This window comes from Halichoerus grypus, chromosome 10 (genome assembly GCF_964656455.1).
Source record: "Halichoerus grypus chromosome 10, mHalGry1.hap1.1, whole genome shotgun sequence".
Classification (NCBI taxonomy): Eukaryota; Metazoa; Chordata; class Mammalia; order Carnivora; family Phocidae; genus Halichoerus; species Halichoerus grypus.
The window spans coordinates 118,748,510-118,771,751 of NC_135721.1; the positions used below are offsets into that span (position 1 = coordinate 118,748,510).

General features: G+C 51.1%; 1 protein-coding gene and 1 long non-coding RNA gene across 17 annotated transcripts in view; one reads left to right on the plus strand and one right to left on the minus strand.

Annotated features, from left to right (window-relative positions):
• The window catches only part of DHX35 (DEAH-box helicase 35), a 66,072-nt gene extending 54,691 nt beyond the window's left edge, over positions 1-11,381 (plus strand). For 3 of the 6 annotated variants that reach the window (XM_078057184.1, XM_078057185.1, XM_078057189.1), the window contains 3 exons: positions 2,379-2,460; positions 3,924-3,995; positions 9,960-11,381. In XM_078057184.1, coding sequence (XP_077913310.1) covers positions 2,379-2,460; positions 3,924-3,995; positions 9,960-10,458 — 653 coding nt within the window. In that variant the 3' untranslated portion in view covers positions 10,459-11,381. Of the gene's footprint in view, positions 1-2,378; positions 2,461-3,923; positions 3,996-6,133; positions 6,246-7,475; positions 8,353-9,959 lie in introns of those variants that run through there. The other 3 variants (XM_078057187.1, XM_078057188.1, XM_078057190.1) reach the window with 3 other exon arrangements.
• The window catches only part of LOC144379288 (uncharacterized), a 1,054,371-nt gene that overhangs the window by 684,318 nt on the left and 346,811 nt on the right, over positions 1-23,242 (minus strand). Inside the window, exon 3 of one of the 11 annotated variants that reach the window (XR_013442049.1) lies at positions 12,571-12,585. The exons of the other annotated variants lie outside the window; for them this stretch is intronic. This is a non-coding gene — a long non-coding RNA (uncharacterized LOC144379288). Of the gene's footprint in view, positions 1-12,570; positions 12,586-23,242 lie in introns of those variants that run through there. 11 annotated transcript variants of the gene reach the window in all.

Genomic DNA, 23,242 nt, shown 5'->3' on the forward strand with positions numbered 1-23,242 from the left:
TAAGGCATGGGCTCTGGCTTCTGGCTGTGACCGTGACTACCATTAATTGAGGACATGGTTATGCAATGGCAGGTGTGGTATCACAGGTGACACTCTGTGAGGTGTGGGTGATACTGTCCTTATTTTACAAATGAGCCTCAAAGTCTTAGGGAGAAATTCAGTTGAGTTCAGGACAACACAGCTGGTTCAGCTGAGCCGGATCTGTGAGGCTTATAACCAGCGCTCTTGAAGAGGTGACCCATCTGCTCATTCACTGGCCATTGCCCAGTGAGTGCCAGGCACGCGCCAGGCGCCCTGACCCCCTCGGTGCCGCGAGTACCTGCTAGCATTCCCTAAGTGCCGAGAGCGGGCCGGCGGTACGCCGAGTGTTCCTGCGTGTGAGTTCATTTAGTGCTCACACCGATGCAGTGAATATATGCCGCTCGTATCCCTATCTGTAGATGAGACCAGTGGGCGAAGAGGCAAAGAGAAACTTGCTGAAGGTCACACAGTGTGTGGTGGAATCAGAACTTGAACTCAGGCAGTTTCATTCCTGCCATTTCAGCCTTATTTTTGCTTCTATCCTACTAGAAAGTGATTACAAAATGGCCAAGACATGGTTCTCTCAGGAAGTAGTGCAGTGAAGGGAGAGATGGATGCAGGTAGACAGAGTGCTACAGTGTGAGGTCTTCAGCTCTCTTCGAAGTTAGAGGAGTAGACCCGTCAGTGCTTTAGGCAAACGGGTGGTGGATGTAATAGGAATGCAGGGAGGAGGGAATCCAGTGGGGCTGGGCCTGGGAGGTTGTAGAGCAGGCCTCGAGTGGTGGCCAGGTCCAGTCCAGCAGCCTGGTTGCACTAGCAAGCACAGGGCAGGGAGGCTGTGGAGACAGGTGCTTGGGGTGAGGGGCATATCAGATGCTCAGAATATTGATGAATGAAGAAGCTCACGGGAGAGGGGAGAGTTGAAACCGGGGTGATTGGGTAAAGTTGGTGTCATTGATAGAAACGGGGAAGCTTCCAAAGGCAGCTGACTGGGGAGAAGCTCATCTAGTGCTTGTCATCTAACAGACAGATGACAGCCTTACTTCTCTATCTGTGTTTCTTAACCTGTTTTTCATTATCAGCCTCTCACTCAGGAGAAAAGTGACATTAAATTTAAATTCTTCCTAACGAGAGAAATTAAACATGAAGGAAAATACGATTTTGTAAAGTAGGGTTGAGCCTTGGTGGGCCACAGCCATGGCAGTATCTAAGATATCCTCCCTTTCCTGCCCCCAAGAGCCAGTTTTCATCCCTTTGGAAGCGATATCCCCCTAATAAGAACATATGTTCTACAGAGAAGTTTCTTTTGGGTAGCAGTTGGAGAGAAGAGACTGAATCTTGGATCAGGTTGTGGTTAGAAATGTAGATTTGAGATTTATCAGTTCTGTGCTGAGAAACAATAGAGAAAATGATGGAAACACAATAAATTATGTACAAATTTAAAATTTCAAGATGTTAAAAAGCAAATAGTAAAAATATTTTTAGCAGACAGATGAAAAATTAAAAACCTTATCATAGAATGAGTTCATTTAACACGCTTAAAAAAAAAAGGTTTCCAAGTTGATATATGGGCAGAGGAACAGAAAACTCAGAAAAGAAGAAACACAGATAGTAATTGATAAATGTACAGTAATAGAAGGGGTACCTTTTAGCCAAATCATTGGCAGTAAGAATGTGGTGACGCTGACATTGTTATTTTATGCACCACTAAGAAAAAAAGTACTGCCAGTTATAATTACAAAATGCTGTCCTGATTTCAGTGAGTTGAAGGGGGAAAAAAGAGTGAGTCTTAGAATTGATGAAATGCAGTATGTTGTTAAGCCACACACATGACATTTTCCGTTGCGTGATCATTTAGAATGTATCCTGTGAAAATCATCTAATAAATGGTTGTGCTCTATCCTTGGAAGATGTTTACTGTAGCAATATAGACATCAATTAAAATGGGGCATTTGAAAAATGGTGAAGAATTACGTGCTGTAGCTTATAACCACAGAAATAATGTGTCTCATGGAAGAAACATAAGATTTTCTCCTAAAAAGCAGTTCTTGGGGTCACTGGCCAGCCCGTGGTGTGCTCTCTCGGGTTCTGGTGCCCGGCCTTTCCCCTGTCACCCTGTGGCCTGGTGGGGTTGGGGCATCCTGAGTTAAAGGAACAGTCCAGCTTCCTTCAACAGCCATAGATGGTGCCCGGGCAGGCATCCAGCACCGGGAGGCACGGGGCTGGGGCTGGTTCAGGAGAGGTTTGTGAGGTGGCTCGAAGCAGCCTGGGCTGGGGCCTCACAGCACAGGCTTGAGCACGCAGAGCATAGGGCAGGCAAGGGGCTTACCCGTCACTCTGTTTGCTGCCTTGTGCAGGTGATCCGGATCCAGTCCTGAGGTGCATTGTTTCGGGATTCTTCGCAAATGCAGCAAGGTTTCATTCTACTGGAGCTTATAGGTAACATGATACTTTGTGAAGGCATTTGTTAAAGGAGAAATCTTAAAAATGATCCAAACCCCATAGAAAGCTGATGTGCCAGGAAAGTACAGCAATTAAGTTAAATAGGTTTTCTTTATCTCCTTCCAAAGATGAGTTGAGGTTAACTACATAGCTTTCAGCATGATATCTTAACTTGATGGAAATGATTCTGAAATATTCAGCTCATCCATATGTTGTGGAAGGATAATAATTACAAGCCTGGAGGCTGGAAATATTTCCATTCTAATAACAGAATAATAGAACTGGAAAGGACCATTAGAGATGATCTTTCTTGGAGAAACTACCCCGGCAGTTCATTTTGTTTCTTGAGACCTGTGGGAAGTTGTGGCCATAGTTGCCATCTTTGTATGTTGGCAAGTGTTTCTTCATGTGCTGGATGTGCCTCCTGCCACAGACCACAGCCCAGTTCTTCCATTTCCACTTTCTGGGGAGAAAATCACTGGTCACCCATGCCCTCCTATTAACCTCAGGGCCTCGGCTCATTCTGGTCCAGAGCGTCACCCGCGCCTGTTTAAAAGTGCATCTGTTCTTTCATACGGAAGTCATCCCAAAGGCTTCCTCCCCAGCTTTTCTTTGCATTTCCTTCATGTATTATTTTGTCATTAGCCTTTTCCTCTCAAAGAATACTACATTCCTGTTTTCGGAGAGGAAGTCGGCTTCATGTCAGTCCATTTGAAGCAAAAGTTCAGTGTCGATCAGCTCAGGCCACCTGGTAGCACAGCCAGGACCCTGGGGTGCTGATTTTATCACAGAGCTGGAGATGGGCTCACTCATGGTGCGCGAAGCGATTCCCTGACACACAGGTCCCTGGCACCCACAGAAACACCCCATAATTAGGGTTTGGGCAGCAGCATCCTAATCTGTTGATGTTCTCTTGTGATCTGATCTTACCAATAGTTGTGTGCTCGGTAATTATTTTTTGAATTAAATTGAATCTAATCTGGGTTGAAATTTGAAATATTATGTGAGAAGCATGGATAGTCTAATACTGAGCTTTCTTTTTCCCCTATTATTATGTCCTCCGTAGCCTTTATCTTTACTATTTAATTTTAAATAGAAACATTTTTATTTTTCTATTCAATAGAAAAGTTTATACAGGTCACCATATGTGTTATTTCTGTCCCTAAGGAAATTGTTTTGAAAGAGAACGTATGGAAGATAAACGTGAAAATGGGCAGAGCAGTATATTTTCCATGTTTTTTCATGAATAGCCATATGCTGTTTTTTGTATGGTTTGTTCTTGACTTCTGGGGTGGCAGTGGGCGAGGGGTCAACCAGGGCACTAGAGAAGATGGAGAGAATAGTTTGTTGGAGTGAAGTACCATCTGCATGCATTTTTTGATAATATGAAACACATCTGTGGAAGAGTCCCGCTCTAAGTATTTCAGGCTGACTTCAGATAAAATTCTTCTGTTTGCAAGGACTATCCGTGACGATCATGAATTACATATCCACCCTGCCTCGGTCCTCTATGCAGAGAAGCCGCCTCGCTGGTAAGCCACCGCCTGCTTCTGAGCCTTGTAACTGCTCAGAAGGCAAGGCCTGGTTCTTGTTCATCCCCAGGTCCCCAGGCCTGGCACAGCGCCTGGCATACACGTTTGTTGACTTTGTTATGCTGAGTCATCTACAGAATTTCTGCTCTTACCAAAGATTTCCTTATGCAAATGGGGATATTCCTCTCCTCACTCATGTACTCAGCAAACTTTCATCCTCACCCACAGACTAGGTCCTAAACCCTACACTGGGCACAGCAATGTGGAGGCGGATTGGGGTTCTGGGCCACAGTCCTGATGGAGACACAAATTCAGACAGATTCCAGCAGCTCAGGAGAAGGACCTGGTGTGGGGGGTGTAAAGCACTGAGCTCGGTACCTCACGTGCCAGGGAGAGTCAGAGCTGGCTTCGTGGAGGTGATGACATTTGCTCTGGGGCCTGCAGACAGTTTTCAGGCAGAAAAGGATGTGGAGGGAATACACACTGAGGCAGGAGCAGAAGTGAAGGCACGGGAAGGTGAGGGAAGCTCCTGTCTGGGAAGTGGGGAGTCCTTGGTGCAGCGGGCCCAGGCTACCCCAGGGTGGTCTGTGAGATGGGGCAAGTCTGGGGCCGTGCCTGTGAAGAGACGCACACACAAGTTAGGAGGCATTTAGACCTTTTAATAACACTTTAGTCAGTTAAATTTTTGTCTGCTGCCCAATTTGGTAATAAATTGGAGCCTGTCTTTTGTATGTCTTCTTGAAATCTCATTTTTCTAGTAATTCATTTGTATTGTGTTTTAGAAAAATATTGCTCTCACAGTGGATTAGAAAATTTAAAAACAACAACTGGTTCTTCCCCACAGATCGGTGGAGAAGGCGGAGGAGAGAGCGCGGGCCTGGGGAGGGGGGATAATGGTAGAAGAGAGAGAGGGCAGAAAGGTCCACTGTGAGGTCCTTGGTGTCCTGGAGTAGTGGTTTCCAAAGTGCGGTCTGCAGGTGGGCATCAGCATCACCTGGAAGCCCGTTAGAAATGCACACGTCCAGGCCAGGCCCAGCCCGTCTGAATCAGAAACTGGGAGTGGGGTCCTGTTTTAACAAGCCCAGAACCAGGTGGTTCTGTTGGGTGGTAAAGCTTGAAACCCTTTCCGAGACCTGTGCAGATCCAGAAGCTGCTTAGCTGGAGCCAGACTTGGTCAGGCAGTTTTGGGTTTAGAAATGTTGCCTGATGTCCATCACCACGCAGGGTGAGTGGAAGAGGGAAGCAAACCTCAGTTCTAGATCCTTTCCCAGCGGTTTGCCAACTTTGGGTTGACTAATTTGGGAGTTGCTTAATTTGGGAGACTTTTTTTTCCTGCTTCATTCCCAAGGAGCCCTGAAGGGCAAAGAGAGCATGGCTGAATAGAGCCAGTCCTGAAGCAGCCCCGTCACCTTAGGGTGGTGAGGGAGCACCCTTCCCCTCCGGCCTCTGCAGAGGCCCCCCCCCTCACTGGGTCCGACCTTCAGCAGCTGATCGTTTGCCAGCTTCCAGGAGCGCACAGTGGCAGCGTGGTGGGTGTTTATGGTTGTTAGGGAAGCCCTGCGTCAGCTCTTCACATAGCTCAGAAACTGATGTCTATCTAATACGTGCACTTGGAAATCTGGGGATTTGAAATTATCTGCTTGGCTCTTTGGTGTCTTTTACCTCAGCCTCAGGCAAGGCCCCCGCCCCTCCTTTTTTTCCGTGAGTAGTGGTATAATTTGTGAGAGTATTGACAACTGTGTAAGATGTAGAGTATTTCAATCTCTCTAAAAAGTTCCCTCGTGTCTCTTTACATTAATTTCCATCCCTTTTCAGAATCCGGCAAGCTTTCGCTTCTCTTTCTCCATTTTCTAATAAAGTCAGTGCTCTGTTGAGAGTTCTGTAAATGCAGACTGAGAATCCAGAAGGGTCCTGCACTGAGAGTGAGATGTTCTGGAAGTCATGTCTGAGCTGTCCTGTAAAGTGGACACACTGTTACCCACCAGTCAGGTCATGAGGCAGAAGTGCATTTGTTTAGTGTAGCCCCCCGGCACACACAGTAGGTCCCTGGGAAAGGGGGACACTCGCCAGCCCTGTTTGCCGTGGTTCTGGGTTCTCACCATAAGGTTTAGGAAACTCCTGTTTTCTCCTGGTTTCAGGGTTATCTACAATGAAGTTATACAGACCTCTAAGTATTACATGAGAGACGTGACGGCCATCGAATCTGCGTGGCTGTTGGAGCTGGCTCCACACTTCTATCAACAAGGAACGGTAGGGGTGAATAGAGGCTATCCCTCAAAACACCTAGTAGCTGCCTCTTCATATTTCTAAGTGCACATCGATTCTCCAGTTTCATGGCCTAAATTTGTCCCCCCCAATAGTGCATGGGGTGGAAAGGCCACTCCCCTATCTCTTCCCCACTCTGGGTGAAAGCAGTATACTATTTGATCATAGTGAAGTGCATTTGGAAATGCATCCCTCCAGCTTATAAGACAAAAAAGAGAATGTATCTTCGGCTCTTCCTCTCCCCCTCTGCTTTTCTTTCTTCAAAAGAAATTCTATCACACTTTGGGCCATGTTCACAAGGAGTGGCACAAATATTCTCTGATGAAGATTGACTCACAAAGAATATAAACTGGTGTGCAAGCTTACACCCAAGGTGGTTTACCCAGCGGTGGGTGCTACCGAGCATTGGTATTCCTGCGTATACTCTTCTTCCACAGCAGGCCCTCGTGTGGGACCAGCAAGGTAGTGAGCCTTGTAGAGGAGATGCATAGTTTTGGTTGTTTTATTTTCACAAAAAAAATGGTCTATTCATTGGGATGGGTGGGGAAGGCCATACATTCTTCTAACAAGATCTTTAGTTGAGTGGTGGTTATATTTGGAAGGCTGGCATGAAAACAGGTAAATCAGGGTTCACAAACTTCCATTGACTCATTCTGTTTGGTCTGCATCATGTTTTTAATTAGAGTGTTTAGTGTACTCTTAATGCAGTTACTGATATGGTTTGATTGAAGTCTGCCACGATGCTGGTTGTATTCTGTAGTCTGAATTAGTTCTTTTTCTTTTTTTACTGCCTATGCTCTGTGTTGCCCAATGCCTGAAAACAGTTGCCTTAGATACTTCGTTCAGTTTTACCACTGTTTACCCCAGAAAGGAAAGTCCAAACCTCTTACTTCATCAGGGCTGTAACCAGACTGCCGTGTTTTCAACCCAGAACTTGGATTGATGGGTGCATTTAAAAATTGGGAGATTTCACAGTAAATATAGATTTCAGGTTTCTCTTAAAAGAAATGGTACATCTGCCAGCACTGGGGGTGGCAGGGCTGCCTGGGTGGCTCCGTCCTTTAAGCGTCTGCCTTCAGCTCAGATCCTGATCTCAGTCCCGCATTGGGCTCCCTGCTCAGCGGGGAGTCTGCTTGTCCCTCTGCCCCTCCCCCCGCTCCTGCTCTCTCTCTCTCTCAGATAGATAAATAAATAAAATATTTTTTTTTTTAAAAGAAAGAAAGAAAGTCTGCTGGCACTGGGCCCGAGTTACTGCTTGGTGGCAATCAGCAGGGGCCAAGGAACGGCTGCTCGCTGGGAATGACGCTGTCCAGGTGCCACGGTCCTGTTTCACTTGTTAGCCTCACTTGCTTGACTCCTGGAAACATTTGAGTTGTGACCCTGTAAATGGAAGGCTCTTCTCCTCCCTCAATGTCAGGGGAAATTGTCCTTTTAAAACCTTCTTAAAGTATTTAAATTGTATCCAGTTGGATGGAAACTGTTTGAAGCCTATATAGTTCTTCACACATCCTCATACAGATGCTGCAGCTAGAAACCAGGTCAGCTGCAGGCACCAGGCACCGAGACGCATTCAGAGTGTTGTCTGTGCTGCGTTGGGCTGACAAGAACACACCTCAAGTGAGAGAGTGTCTTTCCCCCAGAACCTCTCAGGCGGGAAGCAGCAGACTTCAGAAGTCCAGGAGGAGTGAGGAGAACTGGAAGCTGAGAAGCGCTGGTGGTTCGAGTCGGAGGATGCGAGCATTCGAGGGGGGTGAACCTGAAGTTGTCTTGCATCCATTTAGACTCTCGGAGAACGGGATTAACCTAGAAGCTGAGTCATTTTCCCTTCTCATCTCAGAACCACAGTTTAGGCCGACCAAGTTAGAGCAGATAGCCCCGGAAGTTGGAAGGAAGTGACCACCCCCGATGTCTGCGTTGGCCTCTTCTCTGCAGACGCCTGTTGTCCCACTCACTGGTCCATTCCCATCACTGCCTGTGAGCCGCGTATTTTTAGAGATGCCTGGATCTTACAAGTCGTCTGGTGCCACAGCTTCATCGTACGGGCAAGGGCCCCGAAACCCCCCAAGAACCTTGGCCTCTTTTTACCTAAGCAGTCCATAGGTACTTGCACTGTTAACTTGTCGGAATGAATGGATTTCCCCAAGAGCCCTGCAGGTCCCCACTGGCCGCCCATGTACGGTAGACGCTCCTTCGTCGAACACATGGCCTCCCCCCGCCCGCAGAGGGTCCCTGGCTCTGTTCCTGGCACCTTTCGTGACTTTCCATTGCTGTTGTTTTCAGAGTGTCACTCTCGTCCTGTATGAAGGCCTGAAATGGTCCAGAGTTGGCTGTGTTTATACTCCGCATTCTTCTCAGAAATGAACACCAAAAATGGTCCTGTGCACAGGCCCGATGACATCAGCCCCATGCCCAAGCAGGGCTGAGAGTGTCTTAACAGTAGCTGGAGGGGTCCTCTCGGGTAGAGTGCAGGGAGGAGAGAAATGACCGAAATGCAGCAAGACCCCCAGCTGGAGGGAACAGGGTGCCCTGCTCAGAGAGTCACCTGCCAGTCCTTAATTTTGTGTCCTGATTCTCAGAGGTGTCCTTGGGATCTAGGAAAAACCCTCTTAACCAGGGCCTTTGCAAGAATCCATACTGGTCCTTTCTCCAGCACACACGGTTGGAAAGGGACTTCCTACCTCTGTCACATTCACTCTGTCAGTGAGTACAGGTACTAGACGGTGTGTTATGTCTCCTGCACCCCGCATTCTTTCAGGGCCTGTGGTCCCCCGTCAGCAGTGGCCTTGCTCTCTCAGCCCACGTGGGTGTGTGGGTGTTGGCCGGGCCCTGAGCGTGTTGGGGACCAACAGTCAGGTTGGGAGTTCCTCATGTGAGGGTCCCACTGCATGTTAGGGTGTCTCTCGGTTGTTTGCTTATGATTATTGAGGGGGTACTAGGGATACCTCAGTCGGTGAACAGAGGTCCTTTATTAAAAGCTTCTGTTTACATACTCTGCCTTAGACGTGTGCTTTAGGATTTCCGGCACTTCTGGCTTTATCTTCGAACACAAAGTATAATTGTATCACTAAATCCTATTATCTGCTGCCCGTGATTATGTTATGCATCCTGTGTTCTTTATACTGGTAGGGAGCGATGTTTCTGAAAGGAAAGGGTGGTGCTAGGAGGTGTTCTTTCCCTGTTTGTCTTCCCTCATGTGCATTTGCCAGGGGGTCCGTGGGGGCCAGGGCCCTGAGCACATGTATCTGCATGTGGAGGTGCTTGGTGAAATGATGGATCTCCTTGTTCCTATGGGGAGGGTACCTTTCCTTGACCGTTTATAAGAAATTCATAGAAACGTGAGGTGACTTCCAGCCCGAGCCCAGTCCCCTGAGCACAGGGGTTTGGCTGTGGTGCTGTCCTGGGGGCTGGGGCAGAGGGGGAGCGTGTCCCATTGACACCTTCTCGCAGAGCCCTGGGTGACCAGGGTCGGCCATGGTGGGTTGGGCCTTGGGCTGCTGGGCCTTACCGAAGGTCCATCACCTTTGTTGGTTCCTTGGGCTTTTCTTCCCCTCCACACTGCTTTCTGAGGGGCACGGCATCTGCCGAGAATGTGCGAACCAGAGGGCAGCGCTGGCGTGGTCGTTGATGTGGGGGTCCGGTTGAAGTCCAGTCTCTCTGTCTGAGCAACCCCTAACGCTGATGGTTTCTCTTCTCTTGCAGCACCTGTCCCTCAAAGCCAAAAGGGCCAAGGTCCAGGACCAGTGAGCGGAGCTCAGCTGCCGCCGCAGGGGGCTTGACGCCCTCTCCTCCACACTGGGGTCCCCCGGCCCTGGGCGGCGAGCTGGCCTCGGCTCACATGGAGTCTTCCGCTGCTCTGAAGTGGGCCGCAGCCCGTTTGTTAGCCCCTTCCTTCCCGCTCCCCTCGGCATCTGCGTTCCTTGCTGGGATCCCGGGGGCGTTCATGCATGAGCGGGCACCCCGCTGCGCTGCACCCAGGCAGAGCGGGAGTGGGCAGGGCCGTGCTCTCTGCTCACGCAGCACCCCCACCGACCCAGCATGCCACTTCCGACCGGCGCCCGGTTCTGGCCCAGCTTCGTCGTGGGGCACGGGGAGGAAAGCTGGCCACGGCGGGCTGGAGCGCTGGGCAGGGTGCACGGGGAGGTGTGCGGGGCTGCCTTGGCTTTCCCTGGCCGGGCCCCGGCTGTGCTGCTGGGTGTGATCGAGCGTGTGTCTGCGGACGGGTGAGACGGCCCCGCAGTGTCCGCCGCATCTCTGAGGGGCGTGGCTGGCCGGCGCAGGGGCTCCCAGACCAAGCAGCTTCGGTTTTCCCTCTGCGCCGTGACCCTGCCTGTCTGTGGCAGGAGACTCTCGAGGGTTGGTGACCGACAGACACTGTTCTTTGTTGGCTCTCACAAGCGGGCTTAGCTTTCTCTGCGCGTCTGACCCCACGGCCCGCCGCCGCCACAAGCTGAGCACTAGTGAGCTCAGGCGCTCACACCCTGGCGGGAGCCCTCTGCCGCAGGAATTCACAACACTTTAGAGGCGCTAAGCTTCTGTAGCTCAGGAACATAACTTGTATATTTGTTTTTTGTTTCTTTGCTCGGGATCGGCAAGAACCCGGGGCGGCCCTCCCAGCAGGCCCTGGTTTTGTCGTCGCCCCAGGGCTTCTTCGTCGGGATGGCGATTGCCTTTCAACACGTGACCAATGCAGGTTTCTCCCCTTACTGTTTCAGTGACCTTTATTTCAAAAACTCGTGGCTTGAAACTTTATTTTTGTACTGATCTTAGTTTGGATGTGCCACTTTTGGCACCAAACATGTATGTCATTTTTATTTCCATTTTGTAAACCTGTAAATAATAGTGGTAACTTGTTAATAATCGTAAACCTTTGTACCTCAAGTAAATGTGTTCCCTTCCGCCCGTGGTACTTGTGGTCTGTATTTTAAGATGGTCCAGTGAATTCTTCTGCGAGAGGGCCTGACGTTAGCTAAGAACCCTGATGCTCTGGCGGACCAGCGGCTTTGGGGGCTCCGTGGACGTGGGAAGCCTCCCAACGCAAGGTCCACGCCACCATACGCCCTCAGGAGCTCAGGGGAGCAAACTGTGGGATGTTGTTTAAATAAAGTCCTAAAGAGGTGCTAATTTTTGCCAGTTTCTCATTGGGATCTTTTTGTAGAGAGGTAGAAACACTTACTTTTGTAAAGTCTGAATTTAGAACCAGGGCGGATGGTGATGAGCTGCTGTGGGAGTGGGAGGAGGAAAGGGTACGGGACCCACCCCGTGTGCGGTGAGACTGGAGATCTCCCAGATGGGAGAGCCGACAAATGGGGCTGGGCGAGTGGGTGTGAGCAGGCGGGAGGGAGCACGGCGGCGCCTCTGCCTCGGAGCCCCCACCTCCTGCGGGGCAGCCCTTCCCGGTGGAGAGGGGTCTTCGCTGTCAGAGGCGCCCTTCCTGTGTGTGAGCAAGCACACAGCCTCGTCAGCCAGCCACGTCCTGGCCTGGTTCTGCACGGCCGGATTGCCTGGCCACCCAGACTGGCCCTGCGGAGCTCCGCCAGAACCAGTTCCCTCAGGCTCCTCGTCGCTTTTCAGGTGTTTTTAGTGAAATTCCGCCAGCATTGCGGTGGCTTCCTTTGAAGCCAGGTGCTCCAGTGGGAGTGGGGAGGGGAGTTGGTGCCAGAAGCACGGTGGACGTGGTGGTGTCCTGGAAGCTTGAGATGGAGCTTTCTCTCTGGTAGCTGTCCTGTAGCTGGTCTCCCGAGGGCGGGCCGGTGCTGTCACAGGGGCCCTGGCCCAGCGCTGCTCACTCGGTCCGTCAGCAAATGCTTGGGCACCTGGGCTGCTGGTGACACGTGACTGCACAGGCAGATGAGAACCACCCAGCGGGAGGGACTGCAGAGGCCCAGGTGGCGTTGGAGGCCAGGGCAGCAATCAGAAGAGGCTTCCCCACAACAAGGCCCTTTCCTTGTGAAGGTAGATCGTGCTCATGTTCTGCTCTGTCTGTCCTGTCCCAGCTGAACGTTTCCCTTTGGCTGTGAACTTGGCGGGATGCATGGGCCCCAGCTCTGCGCTCGCCTCTTGAGTCCATCAGCACTGCCTGTGACCGGTGCTGCTTTCCCTCAGTCTGGGTCCCCTGGCCTTCTGGCATGTTCTCAGCTGCTCTGCGCAGGGCCCAGTGCCGATGCGCTGGTCAGTGAGTTCAGGGGGTTGCGTGGTGGGGGTGGGGGGCACCACAGTTTACCTGACTGCCCTTCCAAGATGAGGAACATGCAGTAGTGAGCATTTCAGAAAGCTTATGTTAGTCTGTCAAAGTCCTTCCTTTAGTTTTTTTTTCCTTTTTTTTTCTCTGGTGCTAAATATTCTCTCTTTTGGAAAATGGTGATGATAATTAGATGGTACTTTGGAAATGTTTTCCTTGGAAAAATACAATTCCAACAATCCTACATCAGTCTCCTGATTAAAAACAAAAATGAAAACTGGTTGAGGAAATCCCCAAAGCTGGGAGCCCTCGGGCTGTGGGCCATGCAGACCGTGGGGCTGCTGGTGATGGGAGCGTCGCGCAGCATAGCTCCGGGGGAGTACGTCTGCCTTTCCAAGCAACTGACTTTCTAGTGAACTCTGCAGCAGCTGGGAGACTACCTGTCTTTACATAACTGGAAGGATTCAAGTTAGCGGGACTCAGCGCCCACATCCCTTACCTCACCTTTAGATAAGATCAGATATTTTCCACTCTCCAGTGACTCATCTGGATTTTTCCTCAGCCCTCCAACTCGTGCTGAAACAGGGTGGTGGAACTCTGGATTCCCTGTCAGTTTAATCTTTCTGTCACTGAACCTGAAAATAGCCAACCCAATTGTTTCATACATAGCTGGCCACTTGGGGTGAGTGGCTGGAGTGTGCACGGCAGGGCTTGTCCCCGCGTCCTCACGGTCACGGCTCCCTCCGACAAGCCAGGGTGATGTTCCGCTAGCTGGTGAATCATGGAGCTGTTACCTTGTGCACTCTTGGGTGGTACTGAGCTTGTTCAAACAGGCTGTCTTCCTGCTTGCAGACGAGATCTCAGTGCAGCACTTCCCCAGGCCCCGGGGCATATGTGGCCTCAGCCCCTACCTGGGCTCTGTGGAAGGCAGCGAGCAAGCTAGGGAGATTGGGACGAACGTGAGCGAGTCAGTGTGGTGGCAGGGGCCCCGTGGTGGTGCCCAGAATCTCCAGAGCTGGGCAGAGGCCCAGCACAGCTCCGCCCAGGGCTGGTCCACTGACCATGGCCCGCACAGTGGCTCTGAATACAGATGTCCAGGCCGGGCCCCCAGACTCATGGGACAAACACATGACCTAAAAGTAGCTCAGGCTCCCTGCCTCCTGCCCTCACCTCTGGACCCCGGGGGCCCTGAGGGCAGGATTGGCTAAGGACTTACCAGTCTGCCTTCAGCTGGCTTATTTTAGCCTTTTCTTTCCTTCCCGCTGCTTTCTGTTTTGAAGTCCAGTGAGGTTTGCTCAGTGTCTGCTGTTATTGCATTTACTCTTAGCTCTTGTTGCTTTGTTTGCACTTGTGCATATGCTTTGTCCTTTTAATCTCTGCCTCTCTGACTTCTGCATTTTTTCCCTTTTTACCATGAAATTGGAAAAAGAATACAGACGTGTTGGATCTGCTTCATTTTTATACTCTTTTTAAAAGAAGTGTTTTTACCTTAACCTTGATTTTAACTTCTTGATCTTTTTTATGCTTTACTGATTTGTTTCTAGCTTTTATTTTGTACTTTTAGGTACAAAAAGAAATCTGTTAAGTTTTTGGTTTTGTCCTGTAAATATTTTCTTCCATTATTTTTCTCATTTTAATATTATTCGTTTTAAACTCACCCGGACAATTTGCTTTCCATTTCATTTCCTCTCCATTACCCACCTTCTGTTATATCTTAGTCTGCTTAATTTGTTTTCATGGTTGGCAAGAGGCCTAACTGTAGGTGTGGGAGCTGAGAGAAGATGTGTGCAGTGGTTGAAACCAGCAAAGGATTAACTGCCAAGAATATACAAGGAGCTCCTACAAATCAACAATAAAAAGACAACCCCTGTAGAAAAAAATTGGGTAAAAGGAATGAGCAATTTATAGAAGCAGACCCCAAAGTCTACCAAGCCAGTGAAGAGCTGTTCAAATTCAGTCATCAGAGGAACAAAAACTAAAGCAACAATTAGAGAATGCTTTGCTGTCAGCGTCAGATTAGCAAAAAGCGCAAAGGTGGGTCATGTCAAGTGTCGGCAGAGATGTGGGGACTCGGTGCAGTGTCGGTGGAGAACCACGGGGCACCGCTCATTAAATGAAGTCTGTGCATGCCCCACAGTCCAGAAATTACATGTCTGGGTAAATGTTCCCAACAAAATGATCTCCTGGGTCCGCAAGCAGCCATGTGTAAGGGTGCTCCTGCAGTGTGAGTGTGGTGGGGGCGGGGGAATGAGTCACGTCGGTCACCGGGGGAGTATTCAGGAAAAGGTCCGCTGCTGACCCCGACGACAGAGTACTACAGGGCAGTTTCCAGCCACAGACAACACGCAAACACGGACCTTAAAAACAGCTGAGTGAAGGGGCGCCTGGGTGTCTCAGTCGTTAAGTGTCTGCCTTCAGCTCAGGCCATGATCACAGGGTCCTGGGATCGAGCCCCATGTTGGGCTCCCTGCTCGGCGGGAAGCCTGCTTCTCCCTCTCCCGCTCCCCCTGCTTGTGTTCCCTCTCTCGCTATCAAATAAATAAATAAAAAATCTTAAAAAAAATATAGCTGAGTGAAGAAAGTAAGAAATAGATGCGACAGTATCATTTACAGGCACCAAAGATAATACGTGCAAGAAACAAGACACAACAAACAAGAAACAAGGCAACGTTTCCAAAAACGTGTACAGATATGCATGAAAAGGGTTGCCTGTGAGGGGTGGGGGGGGTGGGGGTGAGGAATGGGGGTGAAAAAATTAACAAATGGAACAGGACAGGATGGAAGAGGGAACCTCAGGCATTCTGAGGGCATGTATCCTTTTGTAGTCAAGGTCTGAGGCAGGTTTACCTGTGGCCCAGATAAGCGGGGCTTCTGTGAGGTTGGGCACACTTAAGTGTGTTGATCTCAGCGAGCCTACTGCGGGCTTCCCAGTGTCTGTCCCTGCAGGAGCTGCTTCTATCCCAGATGTGATGCTCTGATGAACACCATGGGAGGTCCTGATGCTTACGTTCCTCGTCACAGCGCATTTCTGCTCTGGTATATGTTCTCGTTGTGATGCCCATTTAACTCATACTTACTCTGCACCCCCATGGTGGGGCTCACTGGCAATCAGAAGGCCAGCAGCAGCAGCAGGTCTTGTATGACCACCGAGGAGTGGGAGGCATGCAGCCCCACGGTCCCTTTTAGTAGCGGCGAACGAATTTGCTGGAAAAGCCCTCCCCAGACTTAGGCATAGACAGACTACTGGAATGGATGGTAGCTCGCGTGATTTATCTGGGCAAAGTTCATCCACGTCTCCGAGACAGGAACTTGTAGGACAGATTACATCATTGGGAGGCCTTCCTGCCGGTCAGCATCCTTAAGATGAAATGTATGCTTTCGACCCACGGGGACTGTCGTCCCTTCATTGCAGCTCTTGGCACTCTGCTTCCAGAGCCTTCTTGCTCTCAGAGCTGGCCTGGATCATTATGAGGCTAAAAAGAACAGGATATGCCAAGGCTTTGAAAATCCCTGATGATCTTTTATCATTCAAGGAGTGTGTAAACTTCAGCTGTGTTTGCTGCCCTGAGGTGTGGCTCCTCTTTCCTGACCATTGGCTTGCTTGTTGTTTAAGAACCAGTTTAATTAGAGCTGGTGTCTGGTTTTCCAGTAATTGCCTTGTAGGGGGTGGGGGGTAGGGAGAAATCTGGGCCAGGTTAGGGAGGCAACATGCAAATTCGAAGAGGCCGCCAGGGATCTTATTAAATTTAAGTCTCACTTTAAACTTTTTATGGCTTGGGGAAAGAGTGTTACAAATCATCCTGGCTTGGGCAGCAGGCTCAGAAGGAGAGCAGATTCTGGAACAGTGACCTGTCCCAGTGGTGAGTGGGGTCATGGAGACCCAGCTTCTAGGGAAACAGGGCAGGTTTCCTGTTCCCAGATTTATAAATCAAGTCAGCTCTCCCGAACTGTGACGGTGTCTGGCCCAGTTCTGAGTGGGTCCAGGTGGAGTACAATTCTTACATTTGGCTTTTGCCAATTGAAGAGTGCATCATTCCAGCCAGAATTGGGATTAAAGACCCTGCCTTCCAGTGCCCTCTCCTGCCTCCTGCGCAGGTGGGACTCAGACAGCCCCTGGGTGCGGGAATGACTTGCAGGCCACGGGGACACCAGTGACAGCACCACTGGATGTCTCCCGAGTGGTGGGGGTGAGAGCCCTGAAATCTGAGTCTCAAGACCCGGATTTAAAAAGCAACGACCAAAAGCCTTTATTGAAGTATGATTTACATATGATGAGTGCACTCATTTTAATTGGATAGTTCAGTGAACTTTGACTAATTCATGTACCACAAATGACCGCCTAAATCGAGTATAGAACATTTCCATCCAAAAACCTTCCTTGTGATCTATGATCTTCTGTCGTCAACTCTACCCCCACCGCAGCCCCCAGCCTCAGGTTTCGCTATTCTGCTTTCTGTCACTATGAATGACTTTTGCTTTTTCTAGAATTTCATTATGAATGGAGTCATTTGCTTCCGGGGCAGACCAGGTTTAAGCCCCAGTCCCACAAAAAGATAACTAGGGGACCCTTGGCGAGATGCAGTTCCCCTCTTCACCTCAGTTTCCTTGTCTGTACATTGAAGATAATAGTAACTTACAACATTCACTCAGTCACATGTGCACTGGCTCCAGGCTTAGGTCCATGGTGATGGCCCCCGGGTGCTTGGTGACAGGGCCTCTGTTCTTCAGTCTCACTGTCTCCCAGAGGGCCCACTGCTGCCCGATCCTGCCATACCTGTCCTAGCCTCCCCTGATCTCAGGTCCCACACTCCCTTCAAGGAGGACTCCTTTTATTGAAATGAGAGGTATGAAGACACCCCAGGAAGACTGGGATGAAGTGATGAGGGCCCCCTGCCCCCAGATGGGCAGAGGCAGCCAGGGCCTGAGCAGAGGAGAGGGATATATCTGGAGGTGTCCACAGAGCCCTGGACTGGGGCTGGGGTCTGGGGGGACACTGGGGTTTCCCCGGGAGAGAGAGTGAGCAAAGGCATGTGGGTCTGCAGGACATTTCCAGGTGAGTGATGACACCAGGGACAGACCCACACACTCAGATCCACCAGAAGCAAACCTCGTGGACACCCCCAGACCCTACATGATAAGACACACACTCACATCTGACACACCCAGGAAAACTTCAGATCAGATAATTGCACACACATAAGCAGACCTCAACATTCAAATATGTATTGATCGTCATTTGCGTGCATCCCAGGCTCTGGGAGATGCGGCCCTGAACGCAACCAAGCCACTGCTCTCCTGAAGCTCACATTGCTAGAACATGATCCCACATTCAGGATGCACCCCATCCTTAGCCAGGGGTATGGGGTGTCCTCAATGTGGCCCTGAGTTCCATCGGAGACCATCAGTCCTGCTCATCTGCTCAGCTTCTGATGCCTCAGAATGGGGCTGCATCGCCCTCTGCTGGTCATATGGTGGCGGTGATTCCCCAGACAGGGCGGTCCCAGCCTGGCAATGGGCTGAGGGGAAGGGTGAGGGTGCTTTTGGTCCCTTGCTTCTGGCATCCTGGCATAGCAAATATGGAGGGGAAAGGACAGTGTGAAGAACTCTTCCTCTGTGCCCTGAGCTCCTTGTTATTTCCTGCATTCCCCACCTTCCCCTTCCCTAGAAGTACTGTAGCCAAGGGGGACCCAACCAGACCAGGTTCAGCCACTCACCGCTGACCAAATCCAAAGGCAGAGAAATGACTGGTAGTGAAACAAGAAAGGAACTTATTTCAGTGAGGCCAACACTGGGAAGACAGAAGACTAGTGTCTCAAAGATTGTCTCCAAAGTGCTGAAAATACTTTAAGGTTTATATAAAGAAAACGTGGGATAAACGTCTGTGGGTATGTGCAGATGGGCAGTGAAGGTCAAGTCCATCATTGTCTTGGGGTCAGTCCCGCAGGGTCTTGCTGGCTCTGGGCAGTCCTTCTTGCTTGAGGGGGCGGTTTTGGTTCCCATTAGGGGACCCTTCGCCTGCGGGGTCTTTTGCCCGAGTTAAGAGACAAGCTGGAAAGAAGAACTTAATCAACGGGAAAGTTTGAGGTCAAAATGAGGTAGTCCAAATCCTCTTTTTCAGTACTTGAATTTGAAAAGAGAGTTGATCCAAGTCATGATGGTTTTTGAGCTGTGTCCTGCAGTGCCCCCTTCCCATGGCATCATCCTCATGGCCCCCAGCTCTTGCAGTTGGTTCGGGGAATCCTTCCTCAGCCATCTTCTGTCCAGCAGAGATGGAGGGACCCACATCTTGAATTTGTAGGTGAAATCCAGCTGACCGCCTACGGAGGCCAACTACCCCGGCCTGATGTTGGAGGGGCTCCAACCAATAGGCCAGTGGAGCCCAGCCTCAGCCATCCCAGTGTGGGGCAAGGATGCACATGAAGATGTCATTTTGAAGGGGATTCTCCAGCCTGAAATCGTCCAGGCCCCCAGCCTTTTGAATCTTCTGAGCTCAGCTGAGGCCCCAAGCCATCCCCACTGTGCCCTGTCCAAATTCCCGACCCACGGAATCTGTGGGCGTTCTTGTGCCACCGAGGTTCGGGGTGGATTGTTCTGTGGCACCATGCCAGTCTACCACGTGACACCCAGGCTGTGACAGGCCACACGGGCTTCTGAAGCTTGAGCTGGAAATGGAACCCACCTTGGTAATGCTGTTTCCTTGGAAGAATGACCTCCTCCACCTTTTCTAGCTAATGTCTTGGAGGTCTGGGGGTCTCCATCCCCTGTGATTTCTAGGGGGTTTGTGACCCTGACGGTCTCTCCATGTTCCTTCAATTTGGACCTACAGGGCCCTTGTTTATTCTAATGGGAAAGCAATGTTTTATGCAACAGCCATTTTGCCTGCAGGGTCTGAAGCAGAGGAGTTGGCACACGGGGACTTGGAATTGCACAAAGTGTCAGGCACATGGGGTGGGGTAGCAGTGGGGTTGGAAGTGGACCCCAGGGGAAGGCAGGGACACCGTCGAGGACGACGTTGCGGGGACACTGAGGCTCAAAAGGCCATGGGCCTTGCCCAAGAGAATGCAGCTCGCTGGGTCCACACCCCGAGGCTTGCGTGTGTGCTCAGGGCCGCTGAGTCCCTGCGGGAGTTGCCGGAACGCTGTGTCCTGCGTGGCCCCAGCGCAGGCAGAGGCGGCGCTGAGCGCAGCAGCCGGCAGGGGGCGCTAGCGCTCTGTGTTTGTGCTGCCAGGACAAACCTGTCCAGCTCTGGGTCCCGTGTGCCACTAGTGCCCAAAGCCCGCCAGACCCGTGTCCCTCGGGCGCACGCTCGCCGCCCGTCCACCAGGCGCGCTCCCAGCTACCCTGGCCCCGGCCTGAGCGCCTCGGAACGTTAGGAGACTCCCTGCCGCTCCCATGACAGCCCCCTCCTCTGCCCACTGTGCTCAGGGCTGGGCAAGACCCACCAGCTCCTTCAATCCTGACCACCTCCTGGAGGAAGGTCTGAGCCTTCCCAGTTTACGGGTCCAGTATATGATAATAATAACAACAGAAATCAAATTATGACAGCTGAACTTTATGGGGTTCTAATTACTGACTTGGCTGGCCAGGGACCTTCAGAGTGGAGTCAGGGCAGGCAGGGGAGGGGTGTAAAGCCAGCCCCCAGGAGGTGGCCATCCTCATAGCTCCCTGCTCTACCATCAGGATCCTTGCAGACCTGAGGACCTGGGGCGAGGAACAGATGTGCAGAGTAAATCTGAAGGGCCAGGGGGATGTCCAAACCCTCAGAGGCTGCCCTGTATCTGCATTTCTGTCCTTTGCAACCATCCTTCCTGTGGTCGTAAGTGGCCAGAATGCCTAGGTCACTGCCCAGGAACAGGAGGACTAGCACCTACCAGGAAGCATTGCCCAAGGTCATGGTACTCAGAGATACGGCCTGATCCTGGAGCTGTGTCCATCTGTGCCAGGGCCGTGAGGTTGAAGCCATGGCCACAGCTTGGCTCCGTCCCAGTCCAGACCCTGGGCTACTGGAGACCAGCCAGTGAGCAGCCCCATATGGGGGGAAAATCCCGGGTGTATGGTTGTGTGGCATGGTGGCTAAGTGCCTGATTTTGGAGCCACAAGGCCTGGGTTCAACTCCTGTTGTCACCAACCTACCAGCTGTGGGCTTTGGGCATGATTCTTCAAACCCCTGCCTCAGTTTTCTTGTCTTTAAAATGAAGATGATAGTAATCTTGTACCATATCTGTGTTAATCATGCTTTTTTATTTTTTGGGTTTTAGGATGCTTTGACATCCTGGGGCTTTGCAGACCCGGGTGGGGACTGTCTCTTCCCAGGGCTAGCCAATTTCTAGAGAAAGTAAACAGTTTGCCTGGAGCATACCTTTCATATGCAAACAGACCAATCTAAAGCCCATACCCCGGCCTTCACCTTTTTCTAAGACACATCAGCCAGTATTCCCGTGCTCCACATCACCCCAGGGCCGTTACAGGTACCACCCCACTCGGGACAGCCTGATAGCCTGGAGCCTGCAGAAGTTACTCAGACTCACCAGTCCTGAACTGCTTACCTTGCCTTGCCCATTCCTTCCCGTGAAAACCACAACAGAGCCTCTGGCCCAGGCTCTCCCTTGGTGCCTGCTTCCTGAGGACTCTGCTCTTCTCCACGGGGCCCTGCTGCCTGTTGTCCTCTTGGGAATTGTGAGTAAAGAGGCTCTTCTTTCAAGGCAGTTGTCTTTGTCATCTTACTCCACCTGATTACGACACAGTCCCAGGTACGTTTTAGAACAGTGGCGTAAGATTGTTGCAGGAATCGAACGACTTCGCTTTCCTAAAGTGCTTACAACAGTGCCTGACTCCTGGCGGCTGCTAAACAAGGAGTAGCTGTTACGATGACATCCCCTCTGTGCTGTTTGTACCAACAGCCTCCCGCTGGGTGACTCTGAGCACGCGCATGCAGCCCAAGAAGCAGCCAATGCCAGGTGCCTGGACGAAGGTCAGCCAAGTGCTCGCTGCCCTTGGCAGTAGCGCTGAACGTCCAAACTGCCACGTAAGGAGGGTTCTAGAAGCCAGCAGAGGGAACTGCCCCCACCCCTGCCCCGCCCCCATTTGGCTGCAGGGACTAAATCCCCAATCGGGGTCTCTGGCAACTCCCCTGCGCCGCCCCCGCCCAGAACCCTCAGCTCAAGTGGGGGAGATCGCCCATTGATAATTACGTCTAATAGTACTTTACCCAGTGCTGCAGTGACCAGGCCCTGTTGTTAGCACTTTGGATCAGCAGTTCTCAAACGTTTTAGTCTCAAGAGCTCCTTACACTCTTAAAAGTTACTGAGGATCTCAGAGCCCTTGCTACTGTGGGTTGTGTGTGTCGCTATGTACCACTAAAGAGTTAAAACTGAGAAATTGTAACCATATTTGTTTATAATTTATTTAAAATCGCAATAATAAATGCATTACAAGTTAACATAAATATCTCATGAAAGATAACTGCATTTCCTAACAGACAAATGTAGGGCGAAGGCAGCCTGGCATTGTTGTACGTGTTTGCAAATCTCTGTCATGTCAGGCTTCACAGAAAACAGCTGGGCTTTCATATCTGGGTCTGCATGCAAGTTTTTGAGATCTCGCATGTCATGTAGTCTGTGGATCACTCCACTGAGTATTTAAAAAAAAGATCTTGCATCGAGAGCGAAAAAAGACCAATAGCATCTTCATATTATTACGGACATAGTTTTAACGGTAATGGACACTCTGGAAGGGTCTCAGGGAACCGCAGAAGTCCCCAGGTCATACTTCGGAAACTGCTGCCTTATAGACTTGATGCGTAGGTTCTAATATGCGCCCGCTTTGCAAGTGATGAACTGAGGCGCAGGGCGTTGAAGCGACTTGCCCAAGGTCACGCAGGCTGCGGTTCAAAGCCAGGCCGCCCGGAGAAGGGGGTGGTTACCGAGAAAAGACCTTGCCTAGCACTCAGCCCTGAGAGAGAGTCGGGGCAGAGGCTAGACACAGACAGATGGAGACAGGCAGGATGAGCCAGCGGGAAGGGCTGTCGGGTCTGGGCGGGGGGGCCTGGGGAGGGGCCCCGGGGGGGATCAGTTAGTCACCAAGTGGTCCTGGTGACAGGGCTGGAGATGGCATCTGGCGGCAGATGCAGCCTCCGGCTGGAAAATCAATAGGTGATCAGCGGTCCAGGGGCACCGCTGTTCATCAGGTGCGTGGAGAGGCAGGGGCGGGGGTGGGGGGCCCGGAGGAAATATCACTGACCCCCGGTAGGATTGATCAAACAGCCAGACACCCAAGGCCAAACTCACTAATAAAGTGAGACGTTCAGCTCAGCCAGGCGACTGCTGGCTGAAGGTCTTAAAAAAAACCGCTTAGCTGGGGAGTTCTTGCTAAACTGTCTTTGTTTCTTGAGGCCAGTGGGAGGGAGGACTGGCTGGCGGCGGGAGGCCTGGCTTGGCTGCTGTTGGGCCAGCGTTTCCTGGCCTGATGCAGGCCTGGGCCACGGGACCCCGGGGCCAACCCGGCATGTGCACTCGCTGCAGCACGCACCGTTTACACGCAGGTGTGTGTGCACACGCGCACGTGCCACAGCCGGTATGGTAAGCACGTGCCGTGTTCACGCGACAGGCACGCACACACATGCATGTTACAGCACGTGTGCACAGATGTGCCTTGCACACGTGTCTACATGTGTGCGTCCTACGTCTCACGCCATTTGCATTTGGGAGATGAGCTTGTGTGCTTGTGGGTTACACTCTACTTTTTCACGAATATCACCGCTTCCTCTGCCTATAGCGCCAAAGATGCAACATTTGTAATGACAGGC